Genomic DNA, 22,277 nt, shown 5'->3' with positions numbered 1-22,277 from the left:
ATAATCAACTTATAGATTGATAATCAACTGAGGGTTAAGGGGGAACATTATTCTGGTCAACCACATACTGTGTTAATCCTGATCAGAGTGATCCAAAGACTTGATTGAAAGAGCAAGTGAAAAGATGGAAAGTGTACTTTAGAACTGTGGTCCCCACCCTCTGGGCCACAGACTGGTACCAGTCCATGGACTGTTAGGGGCTAGGCCACAGAGCTCTTCCCACTCCCAATCCGTAGAAAAATTGTCTTCCATAAAACAGGTCCCTGGTGCCAAAATGGTTGGGGACCACTGCAGAAGATAAAATCTGTTAATCTCTATATTATAACAGAAAGGATTTTATTAAGTTATTTTTAGTTATAAAGTCTTTGATTAATATTTTTGCATTATTAGTGGCCTTAGGTAGAATATAGTTTATCCACATTTGTTGAACTTTCATTCTTCAATGAACAAAGAACTGTATGGGTTAGTTGAAATGCAGTTATATGAATTTTATTGATGCCTCCTTTCCTGAGTGAAAGTCCAATTCTTGGCTGCAAAAATATTATTTCTAGAAGTCTGCTGTTGGTACAGTTCTCACTTAGCATTGTTTGTAGCAAAGTCCAGGCTTAAAATTCAGACAACTGTCTACCTTCTGAAGAACATGTTAGGGAAACTTAAGAAGAAAGAGATTAAAACTGGTCTTATAGCATAGGTGCTCACTGGGATTTCAGTGGTTGTAGTGACAGTGTTGGTGATAAACAAATAAGCTAAATCAAATGCAGTCCTTTCCCAATAACTTCATATTTAGTGCTCAAACATTACTTTGTCTTTCTTTGTAAGAGCCATTTCATGCTGCTTTGTAGTACAGTTGTTTATTGTTTGCATTAGGCTGTGAGTTCCTCAGGGGCAGAGACTATGGCTTATTAATTTCCATATTCTCTCTAGCCCTTCTCAAGACTTCTCAACAAGTGTTTATTCATTCAACATGTATTGACCAAGTGTCTACTATATGCAAGATACTGTGCTCATTCTGAAGGATATAGCAATGAATGGAAGAAATAAATGCTTCCCTTCATGGAGTTTACATTTTAGTGGCGAGAGAGAGAGAGATTGCAGACAATAAACAAATAAGTAAAATATGTAGCATGTCATTTGCAATAAGTTCTTTGAAATATAGGGAAGAGGATGAGAAATACCATTTTTTGATGGTTTTTGATGGAGGTTGCAAAGACCCTGAGATGGGAATATGCATGGTATTTTCAGAAACACCAAGAATGTTAGTGCAGCCAGAGTGCATAAACCAGGGAGGAAATATCAAGAAGATGAGTTTGGAGAGATTAGGGTAGGGAGAGGTACACCTTGTAGGGGATTTGTAGGATGTTGTAAGGATTTTGGCTTTTATTTTGAGGAAATAGGACCCCATTGTTGCTTTTGAGAAAAGTAGAGACATGATATGACTTAGATTTTAAAAGTTTCCTTCTGGCTACAATGTGGAAAATGTGGTATAGGAAGCAATGGTGTAAGCAGTGCACCAATTAGGAAAGTATTACAACAGTCCAGCTGGGAGATGATGTCTCAAACTGGTGTTGTGGTGGAGATGTGGAAAGATCTGGTTGGATCCTGGATGTATTTCAATGATAGCACCAACAGGATTTGCTGACAGATTGCATATGGGATGTGAAAGACAGGAGTCAAGTATGACTTCAAGTTCTTTGGTCTGAGCAAAAAGAAGAATCAGGTGGCCATCTATGAAAATGGAGAAGATTATGAGAGTAGCAGGTCTGGGAAGGGGTGGGAATTAGGAGCTCAGTTTTGAACATACAAAGTTTTAAACACCTTTTAGATAACGAGATAAAGATGTTGAGTAGGGAGTTGGATATTCAAGTCTGTGGCTCAGGGGAGAAACCTATGCTGGAGCTATAAATTGGGAAGTTATGAGTATATAGACAGTATATGAAGCCAAACATTAGATTGTTGTTGAATCATCAGTATATATTCATTTATAGCATTTTATCTGATTTCTCTCCAAACATGCTCATCTCTGATATTAATTCAAACCAAACTAGGTGTCTCCATAGACCATTTATAGGATTTATAGTTTCAGGAGCTAAATAGTTTCTACTCTGTTTTCCTAGAGTAGTGCTAAGTGGTGGGGGGAATATAACGAGGAATAAGACTCAAATCCTTCCTTTAAAGACCTTATTAACATTTTAGGAAAAGAAGACCCCAACTTGTACAACTTTGTTCATACTATAAAGCAGTATGTACCATTTAATATATATCAGTGAATCTATAAGCCTTTATTGAGTGATTTCTACATTCTATATGCTTGCCATAAATGCAAAAGGAATTCCAAAAGTGAGAGTTTACATGATAGAGGAGCGACCATTTAGATGTCTATAGATTTCTTTGAAAATGCATATGCTGAAGAGCTGAAGAAAAATGAGGAGTCAATTTCACTGCAAAATAAAATCGTAAAGTTACTTGGTTCCAAACTAGGTTTTTAAATATTGTATGAAAGGACCAAGTTGCAAAGTTGCAGCAGTGGATGGAAATAGTGATGATAAAATAATGTGAAGAATGAAAATAAGAACATTTTTACAAGGCTTTTAACTTTACAGAGGACTTTGACATCTCAGATGGCACTTGATCTTCTCAAACCTCTTCGTGCTAAGTAGAGCAGTTAATGCCTCTACTGGCCCTAAGAGCTTCAGTGGCTCCTAGCTCAGCATTCTGTGGGGACAGGGGGTTCTTTCAGTGATTTATCATGAAGTTTAAAATTGCCATTTCTAAAACCGATTTAGGTCCTGCTGTTCTATACCAGTATACTCACCAGAAGTGTTGTTTACATCCTCTCGGTACTATGAAGGAAAAAATTTACCACCACCTAACTCATTAAAAATGCTCTGCAGGCCTGAGGCTCAAAAGCCACAATATGAACACAAAGAGCTCAGTCCCCCTCAAGGACACTTTATTTCATGAGCTCTCTCACTCAGAATCCTTCACTTCCTCAGAGCCCCTGTCTTAAATGTAATATTAAACCAGCGGCAAGAATGTGTTCTTTCTGAATGTAGCTCTCTTACCAGTTTTCATTTCAAATGTGGAATGTACTGGGTTAATCTTTGTACTCCTCACCACTTTCAAATCCAATAATGTTTTTTAATCTAACCGCTGATTTTAACATTAAAAACACACTCACCATAGAACAACATTGTCCTCTATTTGCATCACAATACAAATATTTTTGAAGGCTGTCTCTCTTTTACCTTGAATATTTTCTGATGCTGTAACCTCCAGCTTAATCCTAAATGCTTGACAATGAATGCATGTAACACAGAGTGTTATTATTGCCTCCGGCTAGCTTCATGTCATCTAGTTTGTCTTTTACTTCACTCCTTTGATAGTATTATCAGGACCAATTGTGAATCTGCCAGATAGATGCATTTCCTCACAAAAGGACAAATCTAAGAAGGCTTGTGTTTTTCCTTCTCTTTTCCAGGACTGCTTGCTTTAAAGGACTTCCTCATCCTTTTTTGTTTTTCATGAAACTGAGCTTGCTTAATCAGAGATGGAACAAACAGACTGCAAACCCTACCAGCCTCTGTCAAAAGTCAAGCATGAAATGGATCTAGCTTATACCAGTTCTTCTGATGAGAGTGAAGATGGAAGAAAACCAAGACAGTCATACAACTCCAGGGAAACTCTGCATGAGTATAACCAAGAGCTGAGGATGAATTACAACAGCCAGAGCAGAAAGAGGAAAGAAGTAGAGAAAACTACTCAAGGTATATTTTTATTGGATTTTTACAACTAATATTATTTCTCATTAGAGAATGCTTAGTGTGCATAAACTTATGTTTCAAAAATAAATTTGCTGATGTTAACTGGTTAATAAATTGCACTGCTTACATATGCTCAGGGAATCTGTTTCATATGCCAACCCAGCTGAGGTTGTAGGTTACATGTGCTTTTTACAGATTATGTATGAATTTGGATGCAACAATCCTCTTATCAGAGCATTCAAAATTTGTCTAATCCTACAAATAGCCATTTACAGACTGAAGGATAAATAATTTAAAGTAAGAAGAAAAGTAAACAGCTAAGTGCTTTTCAAGCCATTGCATATATAGGACAAAAGTCTCAAATAAATATTTGACTGCTGACAAAGCTAGCAGGTTAATGGAGACCACCAGACAAGGGTCCAGAAAGTCTGTCACCAGAATGCAGAAACCTGTGCAGCATAGTCTGAAGGAAAAGTAAGAATTTTTTGGAACCCTTCCTACCACAGCCATATTTTGGAGCATATTCTCTGAATAGCCTTGGTTTCTCAATTATGGATTGACAAGACAATTTCTAACAAATTAGAAAAAGATAGATAGAAATATAATTCTCTATTTCTTTTTAACTGATAGATAAGCAGTATTAGGCACTATTTTAACTACATAGAAAAAAGATGTTGACATTGGCACAAGTTATTTTTTATGACTAGGTCAATACTGAGATTAAAAAAATAATAAATTTGGTTATCTAGATCAATGATTCTCGAAGTGTGGACCTTGGACCAGCAGCATCAGCATAATCTGGGAACTTCTTAAAAATGCAAATTATCAAGCCCCAACCTAGACCTACTGAGTCAGAAACCCTGAGGGTGGGACCCAGCAATATGTGATTTACAAAGGCCCTCCAGGGGACTCTAATTTCTGCTCAAGTTTGAAGATCACTGCTCCATCCTTCTGAAAGCTCTTTTTCTCAGATGGCTTCAATGATCACGTCTATATGGGTGACTTCCAAATATTTATCTTCAACTCTAACCTCCTTCCTCAACACTAGTCCTAAATTTTCAGTTACCTGCTGAACATTTCCAAATGAATAACACACTGGCAACTCTAAAGCAGTCTATCTAAAGTGGAAACAATCATTTTAACCCCCTCATCCCATTTATCTTCCTTGTATCACTGACATCTGTTAGTAATGCCCCCATTTTCCTAGTCAACCACATGTACTCTCTGTATGTAATCAGTTGCCTCATCCAGCAGAGTTGATTTCTACATCTCTCAAATCCATCTTCTTCTCTCCATTTTAATTCTCATTACTCTCATTATATCTCACCTAGACTGTTTTTTATTTTCTAATGTGTTTCCCTGGATCTCACCTGATCTGTCTTCAGTCCCTTTTCTGTATTGTTACCTCTACCTCTTTCTTGGAATATCCTTCCCTGCTATCTCCCTTAACCTACTCAACCATTTTTCAAGGCCAAGCTTACAAGCATCTTTTGCCACTGAACCTTTGCTGCCTTCTCACCCCAATACCATTACTACCCCCATTGTGTAGGTAATCTTTTCCTCCATGAACGTCAAGGATACTTTATTTGAACCCATTTCTACCTCCTATTATGGTTGTGTATATCCTCCTAGATTGTGCTCTCAATAAAGATGGGGATCATGATTTCTTTATTGATCTCTATTTTCCTACAAAACTTTGCATATAGTATTGCTTTATAGGTTTTTATTTAAGGATTAGTTGCTATCACCTGAAATGCAAGTGCTTAGCATGCATTGAAAACTGCTTTTTAAATATTACCATATCAAATGCAGTTACTACAAGTGAAAACTGTATTCTAATTAGTACTCGAATATTACATTTAAAAAACTTTAAATTGAGCCAAAGATTTAATATATTTATACTAACATTTAAATATACATTAAATGTTTATGATATTAACTATATTACTCATTTTTATCTCAACATAATTTTTAAAAATCTTGTATCTCTTGAAAAGTAATTACTTGAAAAGTAATTCATTCTAATCTTCCATATTTTTTAGTTAAGATCATATAAATTTGCTCTAAAATAATTTTCTTCTACTGCTTGACAATTGGGAAATGTTTTCCTATGGAGATTTTTTTGGCTTTAAGAAATGTGTGGTTCCCATTAAAATATTTATCTGTAAGTTTGTCCTTACAGAAGATTAATTTACAATTGTGATTTGTAGGTTCTGGGATTTAGGGTGTAGATGGTTGACCTAGTATGTTGTGAGTTCAAATAAGAATGCAGTCTGGTGGTAGTTCTAAAAGTATAAGCAATTTTATGCTGAGTCAATATGAAAAGCTTCCCAGCCTTAGATTTCTGTCTCTGTGAAAGTGATCAAAAGGAATTTGAGATACAAACCCCTGGGCTCAAATGATCCTTCTGCCTCAGCTTCCTGAGTAGCTGGGACTACAGGCTCATGCCACCATGCCTGGCTAATTTTTTTCTATTTTTGGTAGAGAGGGGGTATCACTCTCACTGAGACTGGTCTCAAACTCCTGAGCACAAATGATCCTCCCGCCTCAGCCTCCCAGAGTGCTAAGAGATTACAAGCATGAGCCCCTGCCCAGCCCCTAATTCCTCTCAATAAACTATTTTTACTCAATAACCTTTTATTTAGTACTTAATATGTGTCAGGCTTTGAGGCCAATGCAGGGGAGGGAGATGACTGCTTATGAGAAACTCATAATATGGTGGAGAAAATAGAAATTCAAAACTTATTACTGTAATTAAATGTATTAAGTGCTTTGACTGATAAATAAAGTACTGTGGAAGTATGCCAGATAAAACAACTAACTTCTTCAGGGAAATCAGGATCCATGTAAATAAGAGTTTAACAGAACATTCCAAGAGACTAGATTTGCAGGTGGAAAGTACAAAGCTATGAAAGAGACCTGGAACAGTGAAACATTCAATATGAGTAGAGCAAAATATGTTGTAACCAGATTATGAAATCTTGCATGCTCAATTTAGGTGCTTTTGCCCCTTTAAAGAAAAAAAAAAAACCTTTCGATTGCTGGAGAATTTCATGATGAATTTTAATTTTTAGGATGAGAAGTATGCATTTGAATTGTAGAAGTATAGATGGCAGTGTAGAAGATTGATTGCAATTGGGAATAACAGGTTGCAGAGAGAAAATCTGTGAGGCCACTGAATTGGGCCAAAGCTGAGAATGGCAATGGAGGCTAAACAATGGCTATGGAGGTGAAGAAACACATTCAAGAGATATAGGTGTGGTCAAAGTGATAAGACTTGATAATTAATGGCCATTTAAGACTGAAAAAAATAACAGAATCAAGGATGATTTAAAGTTTTACATTTGGGAAACTGAGAAGATGGTGATTCATTTACCAAAAGAAAGAACATAGTAGGAGGAGCAAGTTTGAAAGGGAAAAGATGAGTTTCCTTTTGGACATGTTAAGTTTAAGATGCTATGTGACATCAGGCAGTTGAAAATGTGTGTCTAGGATTCAGGACAGATCTGGGCTGTCGATATAAGTAGATTTGAGATCATCAGTGTCTTGGAGTAGGAGATGCCTGGGGATGGATGAGATTATCCAAAGACAATGCATAAGGTTGAGACTAGAACAAGGCCAAGGACAAAAACCTAAATCTATCATCCATGAACTTACATAAACACATTTTGAATATATTTATATTTTTAGCCAGCACTATCCTTCAGTGCATTGACTTATATACACTAAAGTATTAATATAAAGGTCCGGGAGATAAAAGTCTGGAAATGGGATCTCATCTGCCACTGACTCGCTGATCTATAGAGACACCTAGGAGGGAAAATATGTACCCTTTAGGAGGAGAAATAAATTGTCTTATGTTAGGCAAAATGGTAGACCCAATCTTCATCTTTTTTGTGAGTCTGGAATCTTCTGTTGTTTTATTCCATGTATTACTACCTGTGACTCAGAGAAAACGTTTTTAATTTTCACAAATATATGTTAGTGATTACATCGTGCATCGACATAGCTAAAATTTACCCTAACTCATTATTTTCAAGGAATAAGGGTCTCAGAAAATAATTAAGTTTTGGGTTTGGAAGGAAGAAAACAAACAAAATGTTGATTTGGGCAACTGCTATAGTCCCTGGCACTGTGCTTAGATGTCTTTCAAGTTTACTAGCTGTGCCACCTTTAGCAAGACACTTCAACTCTGAGCCTGTTTTCTCATTTGCAAAATTAACTACATCATCATCATCATATTGAGTTGTACCTACTCCATTCTAGGACTCTGCTAGGTGCTTTACATTTGCTCCTCATAAACATCTTATGTGGCAAGAGGTATTCTCCCTATTTTACAGATGACATAACTGAGGCTGAGAGACGAATAACTTGCCAGAGGTTTCACAGCTAAGAAATGGTGAGAGTTAGGATTAGAAATCAAGTCTATAGCTTGAAAGCCCCATTCTTCACTATACTATGCTGCCTCCCATACCCACATAAGGAGGTTGTGATAAGGATTGATTGCCATCAAGAGTGTGAAAATGTTTAGGAATTAAAAAGATGTTAGTTTCCCTTCATTTCCTTTCTCAGCAACCTTGCCAGCCTCTTTATGTTCCAGTTACCAAAGGTTTACAAGGAGGTTAAATGCTTTTCCATTTTGATTATCATTAGAAAAGGGCAGATGATGTGCTATATAATTTATCATAAAATATTCCTGTGTCTGTTTTTTTTTTTCTTTCTACTTTTTAGCGAAGTTAATGTTTTATCCAATTCAGGGCTAGTTTGGGAGAAATAATAATGAGAGGAAGTACTCTATCCCATCTGAAAGCATATTCATATCATCATCTTTATTTTTGCCAAGAAAGCAGCACCCCACACACACATATACATGGAGTGTTGGATTCTAAAACTGATTTTCTTATTTTCCAAAAGCTTTTGAATTAAAGGATGAACACTAATCTAATATTATTCACAATTCTTTGCTAACAGGATGAATGAGCCCTAGGCAGGCTTATTTTATTTGATTTTTGGCAGGTTGAATAGCAGGGGTAGATTTCCTGGAGGCACACAGGTTAGCAGTTGTTCCCAAGCAGCCTCACTTCCAAGGGAGGCATCAATTAACTAAGAAATTAGTATAAAACAAATAAAAATATAAATGTATGGATATATAAATTAAGGGTATGAAAGTTGCCTTATAATTTTTATATAGTTAAGATTAGTTTTGAATATAGTCATTTCACTGCAAAGTAATTATGAATGAAAAGTCACCCATGAATAAAAAGGAGTTATAGTCAGGACCTGTTACAAATCCCAGAAGATCATAGACTCCTAAGATACTACAGCTGACATAAACATTTCATTTCTCCCATCTTAATCTGCTCTCTTGAGGCTTCTTTTCCTCCTATAGTATGGTTTTTGTTTGGTTGGCAGGTTGATTGTTTTCCTCTTAAGCATTAACCTATATCTCACATTATCGCCATCTGGTGGAAAAAATTTAAAACTGCCAATTTGTATTAGCCAAGATAACATGGAAGCAAAGCTTATCGAACATCTATCCATCCCTCCATCCATTCATTTGTTCATTTATCCTTTTATGCATCAGATTTCCTTTAATTTCAGCTATGTGTCAGGTACTGTGAATGAAGTTGAATGAAGTTTATCATGAAATATGTGGAGACCCTAGTGACTATTACTTTCCCACTTTTTGCCCCAGGTTGATAACCACTTCATCCCACGGCAGAAGCTGCTTAAGCAGTACTGCCACCTCTGGGTTCAATGAGTAGACAGATGCCCAAATTTGAAAAGCACATTTCTCTATTCTTATTTCAAGCACTTAGCAGTTGTTTAAACTATTGCTTGCTTATATCTAGACAATTTGGATAACAGTTCCTACAGAAATCTTAAAAGAACTCTTAATCTCAGGATCTGTATTTACGTGGTAAAGATCACAGATGGTAGGTGTAATATTAATGTAACAAGACCTATAAAACAAAAATTTCAGCAGCATCTGATCACATGTAATGAATTTTCTGCTGTGAGCATGTTATGCTTCTAGTTGTCATAAATTTTTAGCATAAAAATCTAGAATGACTGTTCTGAAAGAACTTAGATTCTAAGAGAAAATTAACCAAGTTATTTAGAAACAACTCCAATTGGCTCATGTCTTTCAACTAGTAAGTAGCATTTGCTCATGAAAATTTATTCTATAAACATTTACTTACACAGCATCTAAAACTAGAATGGAATGTCTATGACACTTGTACAACTGCTCCCTCTAACTGTCCCAGGGCAGACATCCCTAATTAATCATAATGCTCTTTCCTGTTGAGCCCAACTGCAGCCTCACATCCTTTTCAACACAGCATTCCATGCAAGCATTGTCAATCAATTAGAGTTGACAAAAGATGTAGCGTGTTTCCAATCTGTGGTCTGCTTATCTGTGCCAAGTTCTGTATAAAAGTCTGAAGATATATAGGTGAATAAGCAGCAGTCTTTGCCCTCAATGAATTCATAGTACAGTTGGGAACATAGATATAAATCAGCAATAATGATACAATATAATTGGTATTATAATGTGGCATATATATAAAGTACTTTGGGGGTTTAGAAGCTAGAACCATGTACTCTACTTGGGGAATGATGAAAATGATTATGATAGGAATACCTGACATTTATTAAGCACCATTTATTAGAAAGATTATGTTATTTAGTCTTCCCAATAATGCTATGAAGTTAGGATCAATATTATACCCATTTTACAGCGAATAAAGTGAAGTACAGAGAGGCTAAATAACTTGCCCAAAATTACAGAAGTAGTAAATAATAGAACTGGGATTGGAACTCAGCCAGTCTGACATTTTAACCCAATGCCATAACTACTATGGACAGATGGACAGCTCTAAATTCAGATCTCAAATTTCAAGAAGTGTGTGTATATCTGTGTGTCTGTGTCCATGTGTGTTTATGTGTGTGTCCGTGTGTATCTGTGTGTCTTTGTCTATGTTTATGTGTGTCTTTGGAGTCATTTAATATTGTTAAAATGTCCATGTCCCCAAAAGTAATCTATAGATTTAAGGCAATCTCTATTACAATTCCAATGTCATTTTTCACAGAAATGAAAATAAGTGGTTCTTGAAACTGTGGGAGTAGAAGAGATCATCCAGTGAGAATATGTACAGTCAGAAATAAAGAGAGCCAAGCATGATATCCTGAGAAGGACTGGATTTAAAATAGTGGGCACAGCCGGCGCAGTGGCTCACGCCTGTAATCCTAGCACTCTGGGAGGCCGAGGCGGGCGGATTGCTCGAGGTCAGGAGTTCGAAACCAGCCTGAGCAAGAGCGAGACCCCGTCTCTACTATAAATAGAAAGAAATTAATTGGCCAACTAATATATATAGAAAAAATTAGCCGGGCATGGTGGCGCATGCCTGTAGTCCCAGCTTCTCGGGAGGCTGAGGCAGGAGGATCACTTGAGCCCAGGAGTTTGAGGTTGCTGTGAGCTAGGCTGATGCCACGGCACTCACTCTAGCCTGGGCAACAAAGTGAGACTCTGTCTCAAAAAAATATATATATATATATATAGTGGGCAGAAGAAAAGAAATGGTCTTGAGATGTCAGAGAAGACCCAAAATGAAGGAGTATCACATAAACCATGGGAGAGAGAATACTTTCCAGCAGAGAGATGTGACTAATATTATCAAATACTTCAGAAGTAACAAGTAGAATAGAAATTGGCAAAAGGCAGTAAAACAGGCAGTTTAGAAGGTCCTTGCTGATATTAGAGCAGAGATTGTCCATCTTGATGGGACATTAAAATAATCTAAGGAGGTTTACAAATCCCAGTGCCAAGACTGCTCCCAAGACCAATTAAATTAAAATTTCCAGGGATGGGACCCAGGCATTTCAAAAATCTTTTCAAGGATTCAAATGGGCATCCAAGATTGGGTTTCATTGCCTTAAACAGTTTCAGTGATGTTAGAGAGAGACACCAAATCATAAGGATTTGAAGAGTGTATGCCAGTGAATGTAATTATTGATATAAGACTCTGTTGGATAATGTTTCTGGATCTCATTTAGAAAGAAAGAGTTTGAAAGAGGACCCTTCACTGCATCTCTCTAAGGCAGGAAGTAAGTTCTGAAATGGAGTGACAAGAAGTTAAAGTAGTTCATGTTTTGATGTCTAAATTTTCTTGAATAAAGAAGAGACAAGATTATCCGCTGAAAGTGTGGATCAACTCAAAGGCTTGAGATATGTGGTGAGACAGGTTTTTGACTAGGCCACGAGGGAGTTGTACAAACATATCTTGAGGTCAGAGAAGGCAGGACTTAAGATGGAGATGTGGGAACATTAATGACAGTAAATATTGTTGACCACTATGTGTCAAATACTCTGCTAAGTGGGTTTGCATATATTTTTTATTTAGTCCTTATTATAACTCTATGATATAGAAATAATTATCATCACTCCTATTTTACAGAGTCACACAGCTTGAATAAGTAGCAGAGCTGAGATATAAATCCATGGCTCTCTGACTAAAGTCTATATTCTTCCCACCACATTATTAGGTCCATCCCTAGTAGATGATGTCCACACTGTGCTATGAGCTTTAAATATTCATTCTAATTTGGAAAAAAATGTTTTCCAAACAGTATTGAGTGTAAAACTAAACTTAGAAAGCCTATATTTTGAGGAAGTCACTCTGTATAACAGATTTAAGGAAGATAGAATATATACTTTATGTGTTAATTTCTTCTTCTAATGAAAGGGGAACTCTAGACTCTCCTTCATATTGTTAACAGTGATCTTTGTAAAACACAAATCATATTATACTATTATTATTGAAATCATTCTATGTCACCCAATGCCTAGAGTATTAGTTCTCTTCACAACAGGGAGGACTCTTTTTCAGAAAAAAATCCATATATCACAATATTTGTCATAAATATTGTGTGGTTCAGAAAGCCCTTGAAGACTTTCTGCATCCATGGGTCATGGGTTAAGATTCTCTGCTAAGAGAATTTCACTCCCCTTAGTTAATGCAACATAGATCCTCTCCAATATTTAGCAGAAAAAGGGAAGCTTCAGGAGTGTGGGGTTGGGAGGCCAGCAGGCAGTAAACTATGCCCCTAAATTTCACCTTCTCTTGGCTTTACGTCACTTTGATTTACTATTATCATCATCAACTAGAAAGTTTTCCACCTAGTGCCAGATCCACAGTCTGGATTTTGTTTCTAACAAGGGATGTAATATTTCCTTATATAAACATGTTTACAATGCACCCCTATATACAGATTATATTTTGAAGTTCTGCTGATGGATGCAAATATATATGTTGTACAGATAAGTTTGGAACCCAGTATTGGAGAAGGAAAAGGAGCTGGTAAAGGAAAAGAAGCCAGATTAGTGGAGAAATGGAGGAGAGATATTTATAGTGGTACAATGTAGAAGTTGTACCTTCAAGCATCTTTTTGAAGGTCATCATTTCTGTAAAATTCCCCCTTTCCTCTTTATCAGTTAGCTAGGAGTATAGATAACCCCAGTCAGTGACAATCCATCACTTCCTAAGTACTAATTTATTATCAAATGGTAGGAGTCACCTAGTAGGGCTAAATTTGATTGAAATAATTCTCTACATACATTCTTAAATCTATGAAACAATATGCAACTACAGCTAATTACATACATATTACACAAGTGTGATTTTACCTTTTACCATCAAGTCTATTGTTGGACATTCTTTATCTAGGAATAGCTGGGTCAGTTTCTCAATTCTTTTGACTTGCTGCTTCTGAGGCTTACATTGCTTTTTGCTCTTAGTCTGAAAATAAGTCTTTCCTTTACACACTTATTCCATTTCTGCTCTCTCCCTGAGCATACTTTGTTTAATGCTGTGTTTGACCCTTTAATGCTTCTTCCTAAATCTAGATTAAAAAATACACCATAATATGGGGGATTATTCTGGTGTTCTCTTAAATAACTCTTTACTTAGTGGAATTGTGTTTTTCTTTTCAGTATCTACATAATTTCAGAAAGAAAAGACTGGCTCCCTGACTAAGTGTCACATAGATGACTGTCCCCTGGGAAACAAAGCAACTATCCTTTTTTGGATATATAATTTTGTTCTTCCTTTTGAATTGCTTCAGCTGCCAGGCAGAATCAAAGGGAAGACATATTCCTGGGATTGTGAAGACTGGGGAAAAAAGCTTTGTTTTTTCCTTTCTAACATTTTAGGGCTTGTTTATTACATAGTTAACACAAAGGCACAGAGATAGGGATAAGTCACATAATTTGAATGGCAAACACAATAGATAACATGGCTGAAGTAGAGAGACTATTGAAGAATGATGAAAAAGGCAGGTTGGTGAAATATAGAAGGAACAGCTTCTAACCTAAAGACTGAAGGGAAAAGGCATGGATTTGATTCAGTAGATAACAGGGAACCTCTGCAGCATCTTGAAGGGTTTTAGTTCATAAGGTCAATTGAAACTACATCTGAATTACATGCTGATTCTCTTTTATTACAAAGGTTTGAGGAAGATGCAGAATTGGTATTTTGAAATGTAGCTTTATATTCATGTGAACAGTCAAAAGCAGTTTTAAATATCTGCAAAGGCATAACTATGAGGTATGCCAACATGTCCTGTCAGGAAATCCTCCTGTCAGAAAACTGTTATTTTGCTTTTTTGGTCATCTGTGATGCAGAACTGGCTTCATATACAAATAAGTTCTATTTATTTTCAGCACTATTCTATCTCATTATAATTCTGAAAGGGTCTAGAGGTGACAGAAGATAAATCTTGAATCCTCTGAAACCTTGGAAATATTCTCATTTGAAGCCTTTATACCAAAAGCTGAGGATTCTGCTGTCCCGTCAGTATAAACTGAACCATATGCAGTGCTATTTTGGTGCCAGTCATTCTTGTAACACATGAAGTATTTAATTGTATTACTCTTGAGTCTGTTTGAGTGAATGACCCTTTCTGTCTTTTATGTCATGGAAGAAAGCAGTTAGAAATGAGCTCAAAGGCAAAAAAAAAAAAAAAAATTAATAAGGACACACCCAAACCTTTCATAGAATTTAAAGGTTTGAGCTAAGATTCATTTTTCAAGCTTCAACTGAGACATTTATAAGGCTTCACTACTGAAGTCCAATTATGTCTTCTCATTAATGGTTCAAGTTCAGAGTTTCAAGAACACTTAAAAAATTATCACATTGACATATAACTAGGCTGAATGCTAATGTGTCTCAAATTAATCAATAAATACAGTCCAAAATAGCCTCCACTAATTGGAAAAATAATCTGTGGTTTTGATAAATGGGATGGTCACAAGAAATGCAGAATTTTTATATGTTTTATATATATTTGTACATATTTATATTATATATTTAGTAATCAGATACACACACACATATATATTATATATATATATATATATACACATATATATGTGAATGAGGTAGATTAATTTGTAATGGGATTGCTCTCTAATATTTTTCTATTGATGGCATTTTCCTAAGCAAGACATACTCGTCTATAATGAGAGGCAAAACAGAAGAGAAGGAGTATGGAGCAGCATCTAAAATTCATACATGGATACTTAGGCTCCTATTTCTCCTATAGCTTCCCATCCCAAATACTCTAAGCCCTTGGTATGCTTGGGAAGTGTTAGTGGTTGGCAAGCTATGTGTTTTTCAATGGTTTTCCTCAGACTACCTCTTGGATCGATGGCAATAAAGCTGATTTCTGAAGCAACCTAACTGTAACACACTGCCAAGATGATCAGTCAGTGTGTTCTTTCTAACCTGAATTGTGATTGGCAGGACCAATGCATGTGGCCAATGGACCATGGAACATATCTGATCAATTTGATTTAAAAATACAAGTGGGCTGGCTGTGCCATCTTTCTGCCACCACACTTCTGGAATTTATTTTAGAGCTTAGAACAGTATTTGGTACATAATAGATGTTCCAGGAATATTTACTGAACAGGTGAATTTATTAAATGTATAGCACTTAGAACTGTCTTTTGTAATTTGTAATCCTGCATGACATCCAGATTCAACAAGAGTGCCTTTAGAAAGTTGCCTTTTCAGCAAACTAAACAGACTTTTGGTGGAACACTTGCACCTTTGCTTAAATAAAGCTTTAAAAATGGAAGCTATAAAAGGAACACAATTAAGCAGTTTTTATTACTCAGGTTCGGAACCAAAGTTCAAAGCACTTAAAATTGAATCACAAGGCTGCCAAAGACCTTCAGAGAACGTGCCTTTCAGGCAGGACCACACTAAACCTAATCCCCTAAAAATTACATAAAATTTGATTCTATTTCATTCCTATCACCAAGCTTTCATGATAGTTTTGTGTGTTGATTCTTCTCTCCCTATATTAACACAACAATTCTAATTGTTTATTCTACATACCTTTAAATTTCGCAACAGTTCAGCTCAGCGATTACTATTTTCCAAAAGAAGTGTTTAGTATTTGTTGATCACTGATTTTGAAAGCATCAAGAAATTTCTACCATTTTTTAGTTTGACAGTGTTTACTGCTAAGCACATTTTACCAAAATTCCACAGGTAGCACTTCAAGCCCTTTCCCCCTTGTCCTGTCCTTGGAGAGCATGGAATATAACCAGCAGCCAGTAACCAGTAACTGAACACTTTGATGTAGTGCCGTATGTTGCACATAGTAGGTGAGGCATTTAATAAAGATTTAGTAAATTAAATTTAAAAGTTGAATATCTTTGTTTTGATGTATTTGATGTTGAATTATTCAGGGTGGTGTGATAGAACACTGAATTAATAGTAATTTGGGTTCAAATTCCTCTTTTACTTAATAGACTAGCAGTGTCATCACAGAATACATCACAGAAGTTCTTAGTAAATATTTCCTGAATTAATGAGTGAATTGAATTGAATGAATGAAGCCATGAGCACCCCTTCCCCGGCAACCCTCTCAGATGGTTACTCTCACCTTTCAACTTGTCTCAAGCATGGCCGTCCTCTGAGATTACTGTTTCTCCATCAGTGGTGCCTTTGGAGCCTGCTCTTTATTACCCTACATGCCACAAACCTAAATGTCCACTAAAACTCCTCTGCATTAAAAATCAACAGACTTCCATAAAATAATAAATTTATGTCTTCATGGTGAATGCCATCCAACTATACCACTACCAACCTTAAATGCATGGTCCCCCATTTCTTTAGTGTTTCTGGACCTGGTAAAATTCTTCCTATCGATTCCAGATTTGACTGTAATCCTGGGTATATTTTGACCAGCTTTCATCTCTGCCTGAAGTGCTGTTTTAAAGCAATTCTTCCTCTCTCTTCACCTGGCTAGGTCCTTCTTAGCCTTCGAGTTTCCACTTAGTGTCTCCACCTAGACACTGCCTTCTCTGGAAAGCCTTCCATGGTCCTGTGTGTTCTTAAGTGGATGTCCCTCCTATGTGCTCTTATGGAACTCTGTACTTATTAGGACCATAGCACCAATCACCCTGATTTGTAGCTGACCGTTAACTTGCTTGTTTCTCCAACTAGTCTGTGAAGTTACCGTGGGCAGAGATTGTGTTTTATTTACTTTTGTAAACCTTACTATATAGGAAGTGCTCAACATTTTTTTTTCTTTTAATGAGATAACTTTTATAAGGTTTTGTTTCCACTTACATAAAGTGAGGATATTTCCTTAATGTGGTGCAGAGGATGAACTGAGATTGTATACATAAATCATTCTGAAAACCACCAGGACTCAAATATTATTCCTGATTGTCAAATCCTTTCACAAGTGCCTCAACTCACAGATTGCCAGTTATAGCTGTTTTCAGAGAATTATTTCCTCCTCATTCTTAGGATCTAGTAACCTATGCCACTGGAAATAATAGAATGAATTGGAACTTTATACATGGGAATAAGGGAGCATCCTATCTCCACACCAGCCGATCTGACTTCATTGAGGATTGTAGATTCCCATGCCCTTGCTCTATGGCTTAATGGCATAGATGAGCAAAATAGTGGGAACAGATTTAACAAAATATTTAGCCCTGCCATGCCAGCTATAGTTGTAACGCCTTTATTTAAACTTCTGTGAAACACCAGAAAATGGGTTTCAGTTCAAATCTTCTTGGGAACATTAAAATTTTAAAATCCTGAAAGAGTATTGATGCAAATCAAATTCCTAACATTCATCTTTTTTTAGTACTGTAATCATACACATTAACCAATTGGATTCAAAAAGTCTTACTTGGCTACAACTTGCCAAAACATCATGGCTTTTGTACACTGTAGGTTCTGTAAACTCTGTGCAAGGTAGTTCAGCAGTAAAGCTTGTGCTCTCTCTAATACTTGATGATGGCATTGATCCCAAGAATGGAGTTTTAGTGACCCTTCAATAGCAGATGAGTCTTTCTCTGTGGAATTCTTCATCACTTTCTATTGCCTTCATGCCACACACCCACTTGAATCGATCTGTGATCTAATCTTACTTCAGCTGCTATCATTACACACTGGTATTTATTAAAAATTCTGTACATACTAATGGATCAGTTATATTGGGAAGGCTCAGGAATTGTTTAAAATTTGAACAAATTAGCCGGAACAGTTTCCTTCATTGGTAGACTATAAGAGGCACATTCAATTTATGTTTTGGCTTGAATAAATGGAATACTGCTCTTTACTTTATGATACTGATGGCCTTCCTAACTAAGCATCCACTGGATTATTTTATAATTAAGTCTACTCAGAGTGAGAATGGAAGTTTCTAATCTTCTAAGGGATTTTTTTTCCTCCTTGAAAGGTTAGGATAACTAGAATAGGTAGTTCATAAAAAGCCCAAATCAATATTGCCATTGACTTAATCCACATAAGAGGCTTAACTTCATAGGTGACTTCTGAACAGCTAAAACAAAACAAAAATCAGTCTCTGGTGAGTTACCATGTTTAAAATAAAGTTGAAAGCTGTTACAGAAAAAAATGCTTCTAGACTAACAAAGACAGCAGGGTGGAACTTTGTAAACCATTATATTTCAGCAAATAAAATCTTCATGCTTGCCCATTTTCAAGAACAGCAATAGCCAATATTTATTATGTGTCAGACATTGTACTAAGCATGACCTCATTTAACCCTTAAAGCAACCCTATGATATTTAGGCACACTTCCAATCCCCACTTTACAGGTTATAAAATTGATGCTTAGAGAAGTTTCACTTTCCCAAGATGACACATCTAGTAATTGGCCCACATGAGACTTGAACATATGTCTGCTGGACACTAAACGTTATGCTTTTAATCAATATACTATATATGCAAAAAGACATTCCTAAGATATAGTAGTTGATGTTAAAGTAAGTCTATAATAGAAGCTAATGCTCCTTACGTATAATTAGAAATATCTGTATGCTTTTCCTAGTTAATAGGGATTGGTATAACCTGAGTTTTCTGCGATTTAATGTCAGGAATCCACTGTGATTAGGATTATGCTAATACAATTTGCAAGATGGCTGTGTAAGACTAAAGTGTATGACATAGCCAAGAAATGGTGTTTTTTTTTTCTTTGACAAAATAACTATCTAGGATGAAGATCAAATTCTTGACCTCTCTATAACATAACGAACTACCTGAATTAACTGAGCCAGAGGTAATTCACTCAATGATAACCAATTTATTCTAAGGTCTTCAGTTTAACAGCTTCACTTGTTTTAAAGTTCATACTGTCTGACTTTTGTTTTCTCTTTCCTTCTACCTCGTTAAAATGGTCTATCAATCTTCAGACTGACAGGTGTTTTTCAGTGTTTGATTGTTGCGTCATGGTCTTTCTCATTTCATTCCCTACTACAATCTGCAGGAAGTTAACGATTTTTCTAATGTATAGGCCTTAGAGTTTCCTCACATTCTTAGCAAACGCTCTTTTCAATATCACCAGGGCCTCCATGGTGTTAAATTCAATGGTCAATTCTTAGTTTTCATCTTGACCTTTCAGCAGCATTTGACACATTTGATTACTGCTGCTTCTTCACTTGGTTTTCAGGATATCATACTCTCCTGAGTCTCCTCCTATCTCACTGACCATTCTTCTTATTCTCCTTTATTGGATCCTTCTCATCTTCCCACTTATTAAATATTAGAAGGCTCGAGGACCCAGCCTTCAGACCTCCTCCCTGACCTTTGCTATACTTATTCCCTTGGTTAGATCATCCTGTTTCATGATATTAATACCATTTATATGCTGAAAAAAATTACATCTCCAGATTTGGCCTCTTCCCTCAAATTCATATTTCTATATCCAGCTGGCTATTTTTCATCTCCACTTGGATATCAGATGAGTATCTTAGACTTAACATATCTGTATCAGACACCTCTTGTTCTCCACCTCGCATTCTTTCATCTCACCATTTTATTCCAGCTGTCACTGCATACCAGCTGCATGCAGGCATACACTAACAAAATCTCTTCTCAGCTGCACCAGATAGCTCTCATTTCCTGCCTTTTCTGCTACCTGTATGTAGAATGACTATAATAACCAGCTCAGCCATTCTAAGGCATGTGCAAACCTAGGAGTGTGAGAGATAACACATCAGGGGACAACCCTTGACTTATAAGAAAAAGACAGCCATTCATGACTACCTCCCTCTTCTGCTCAGGCTGTTCAGAGAATCCCCCATAAGATCAAGCTTCAGTTACTCATAGCTGTGACCAGCTCAAAAACTCACCTTTAGATTGACTTTCCTTCTCTATTTCACTTTCACTGGTCTTCCATTCCTGTTTTGGAGATCAGTTCTCAAAGTTTACTCCCTACATGCAATCCCTTCTTTCACATTCTGTTTTTTGGGAAACCCAGGCTGAGACAATATTCAAAACAGAACTCCTGACTCTCCTTTCAAAACCTGTTGCTCCAACTTTCTCCATCTCAGATTCTGACAACTCTTTTCTCCAAGTCTTTATATCAAAAACGTTGGCACAATCCCTGACCTTATCCATTTGAACAGCAAACGTTGTCATCTCTGTCTCAAAATATATTCAGAATTTGACTAATCCACATCACCTCCTCTGCTACTACCCTGGTCCATACCACCATTTCTCATATCAATTTTTGCAATAGTCTTCTAACCAATCACTCCTTCTGCTTTTGCACCCATACAATTTATTCAAAGTCTAAGGCAGATCATGTTACCCCTGCAAGGACTCCCCATCTCATTCAGAACACAAGAGTCACATAATGTGACTTCCCTTTACATGTGTGACCTCATCTCCTACTATTCTCTTCCTCAGTCATTCTGTTACAACCATTCTATGAGGTTTCTCAAAAATTCAGGCATATTTCTGCCTATGCAATCACTATTCCCTCTGTCTGAAATGTTCTTTTCCTTGATACCTACTTGGCTTTTTCTCTTACCTGATGCAGGTCCTTACTCAGAGGTTATCTTCTCAGTGAGGCATTCCTAACCATGGTATTGAAAATTACAATCATCCCCCAACACACTCATTTTCCTGCTTTTTTTTCCTCCATAGTACTTATCATTTAGGTTATCATATAACTTATTGTCCAAACTGGGACATTTTTAAGAGTGAATGTGCACACTAGGAGTAATAACACTAGGGCCATAGGTATAAACCAGTACTGTCTGAGAAAACTGAAACATTATGGTCACTCTACTTATCACTATCTAATGTACTATTTTACTTATTTTTGTTTAAACTTTATGTATTTATTTATACTCACTATATATATTTACTTGTACTATATGAATATATATAACTGTATATTTATTTATACTTTGTTAGCATGTTTTTATTTTATTAATTTATTTTCTGTCCTTTCTACTAAGATTAAGTTCTATGAGAGCATAATGTCTCTTTGTTCTCTGCTGAATCCCCGTATTTAGGACAGTGCCTGGAAAACACTAGGCATGTGGTAAATATTTATTTAATTAATACAAACCAATAAAATACTAAAATAGTATCTAGCACATAATTATCTCTCAATTAATGTTAGTTATTGTTATCAATACTTATTATTTGTTCTCAAACAAAAGTGATCACTTTTAGCTCTGAGAATGGTGTTTCTTAGATGATATTACTCTATTTTATTTATTCTTCAATATTATTTTCATGAGCTACATGTATTGAGATGCTTGCAACTGCCAAATAATTTTTATTTAAATGGTCTGCTCTCCTCCAGCTTTTTAATCAGGATGCCTAGTAATGTGGGTGACTTACAAGCCTTTGTGATTCATGACATACAGATGAATTGTTCTTTTATACATCAGGGTAGATAATAAAAGAAATTAGTTGGTAAAATCTTGTATGAGTTTATATTTTAAAATACACTGGATTAATTTATTTAAAGTACAGTTGTGAATATTTTTTAAAGATGCTTTAACTTATAATTGTAATATCAATAACAAGTATCACATTTCTTGTATACTTCATCCAGTTGGGAAATGTGGCTAAAAATATCTTAGAAGAGTGATTTTGAGTTCTTTCAGTAGAATTCTAGAAATGCAAATTCAGATAATTGTAATGATCAATCATTTACTGGTAT

At 36.1% G+C, this 22,277-nt stretch overlaps 1 protein-coding gene across 4 annotated transcripts in view; it reads left to right on the top strand.

Annotated features, from left to right (window-relative positions):
- TENM1 (teneurin transmembrane protein 1) overlaps positions 1-22,277 on the top strand; it is a 779,956-nt gene that overhangs the window by 228,536 nt on the left and 529,143 nt on the right. For all 4 annotated transcript variants that reach the window (XM_012759551.3, XM_012759555.3, XM_020284904.2 and 1 more), the window contains one exon: positions 3,479-3,764. In XM_012759551.3, the coding sequence (XP_012615005.1) occupies positions 3,548-3,764 (217 nt within the window). In that variant the 5' untranslated portion in view covers positions 3,479-3,547. The remainder of the gene's footprint in view (positions 1-3,478; positions 3,765-22,277) is intronic.

This window comes from Microcebus murinus, chromosome X, assembly GCF_040939455.1.
Source record: "Microcebus murinus isolate Inina chromosome X, M.murinus_Inina_mat1.0, whole genome shotgun sequence".
Taxonomy (NCBI): Eukaryota; Metazoa; Chordata; class Mammalia; order Primates; family Cheirogaleidae; genus Microcebus; species Microcebus murinus.
Note: the sequence above shows the minus strand (reverse complement) of the source record. Positions and strands in the feature narration are given on the sequence as shown.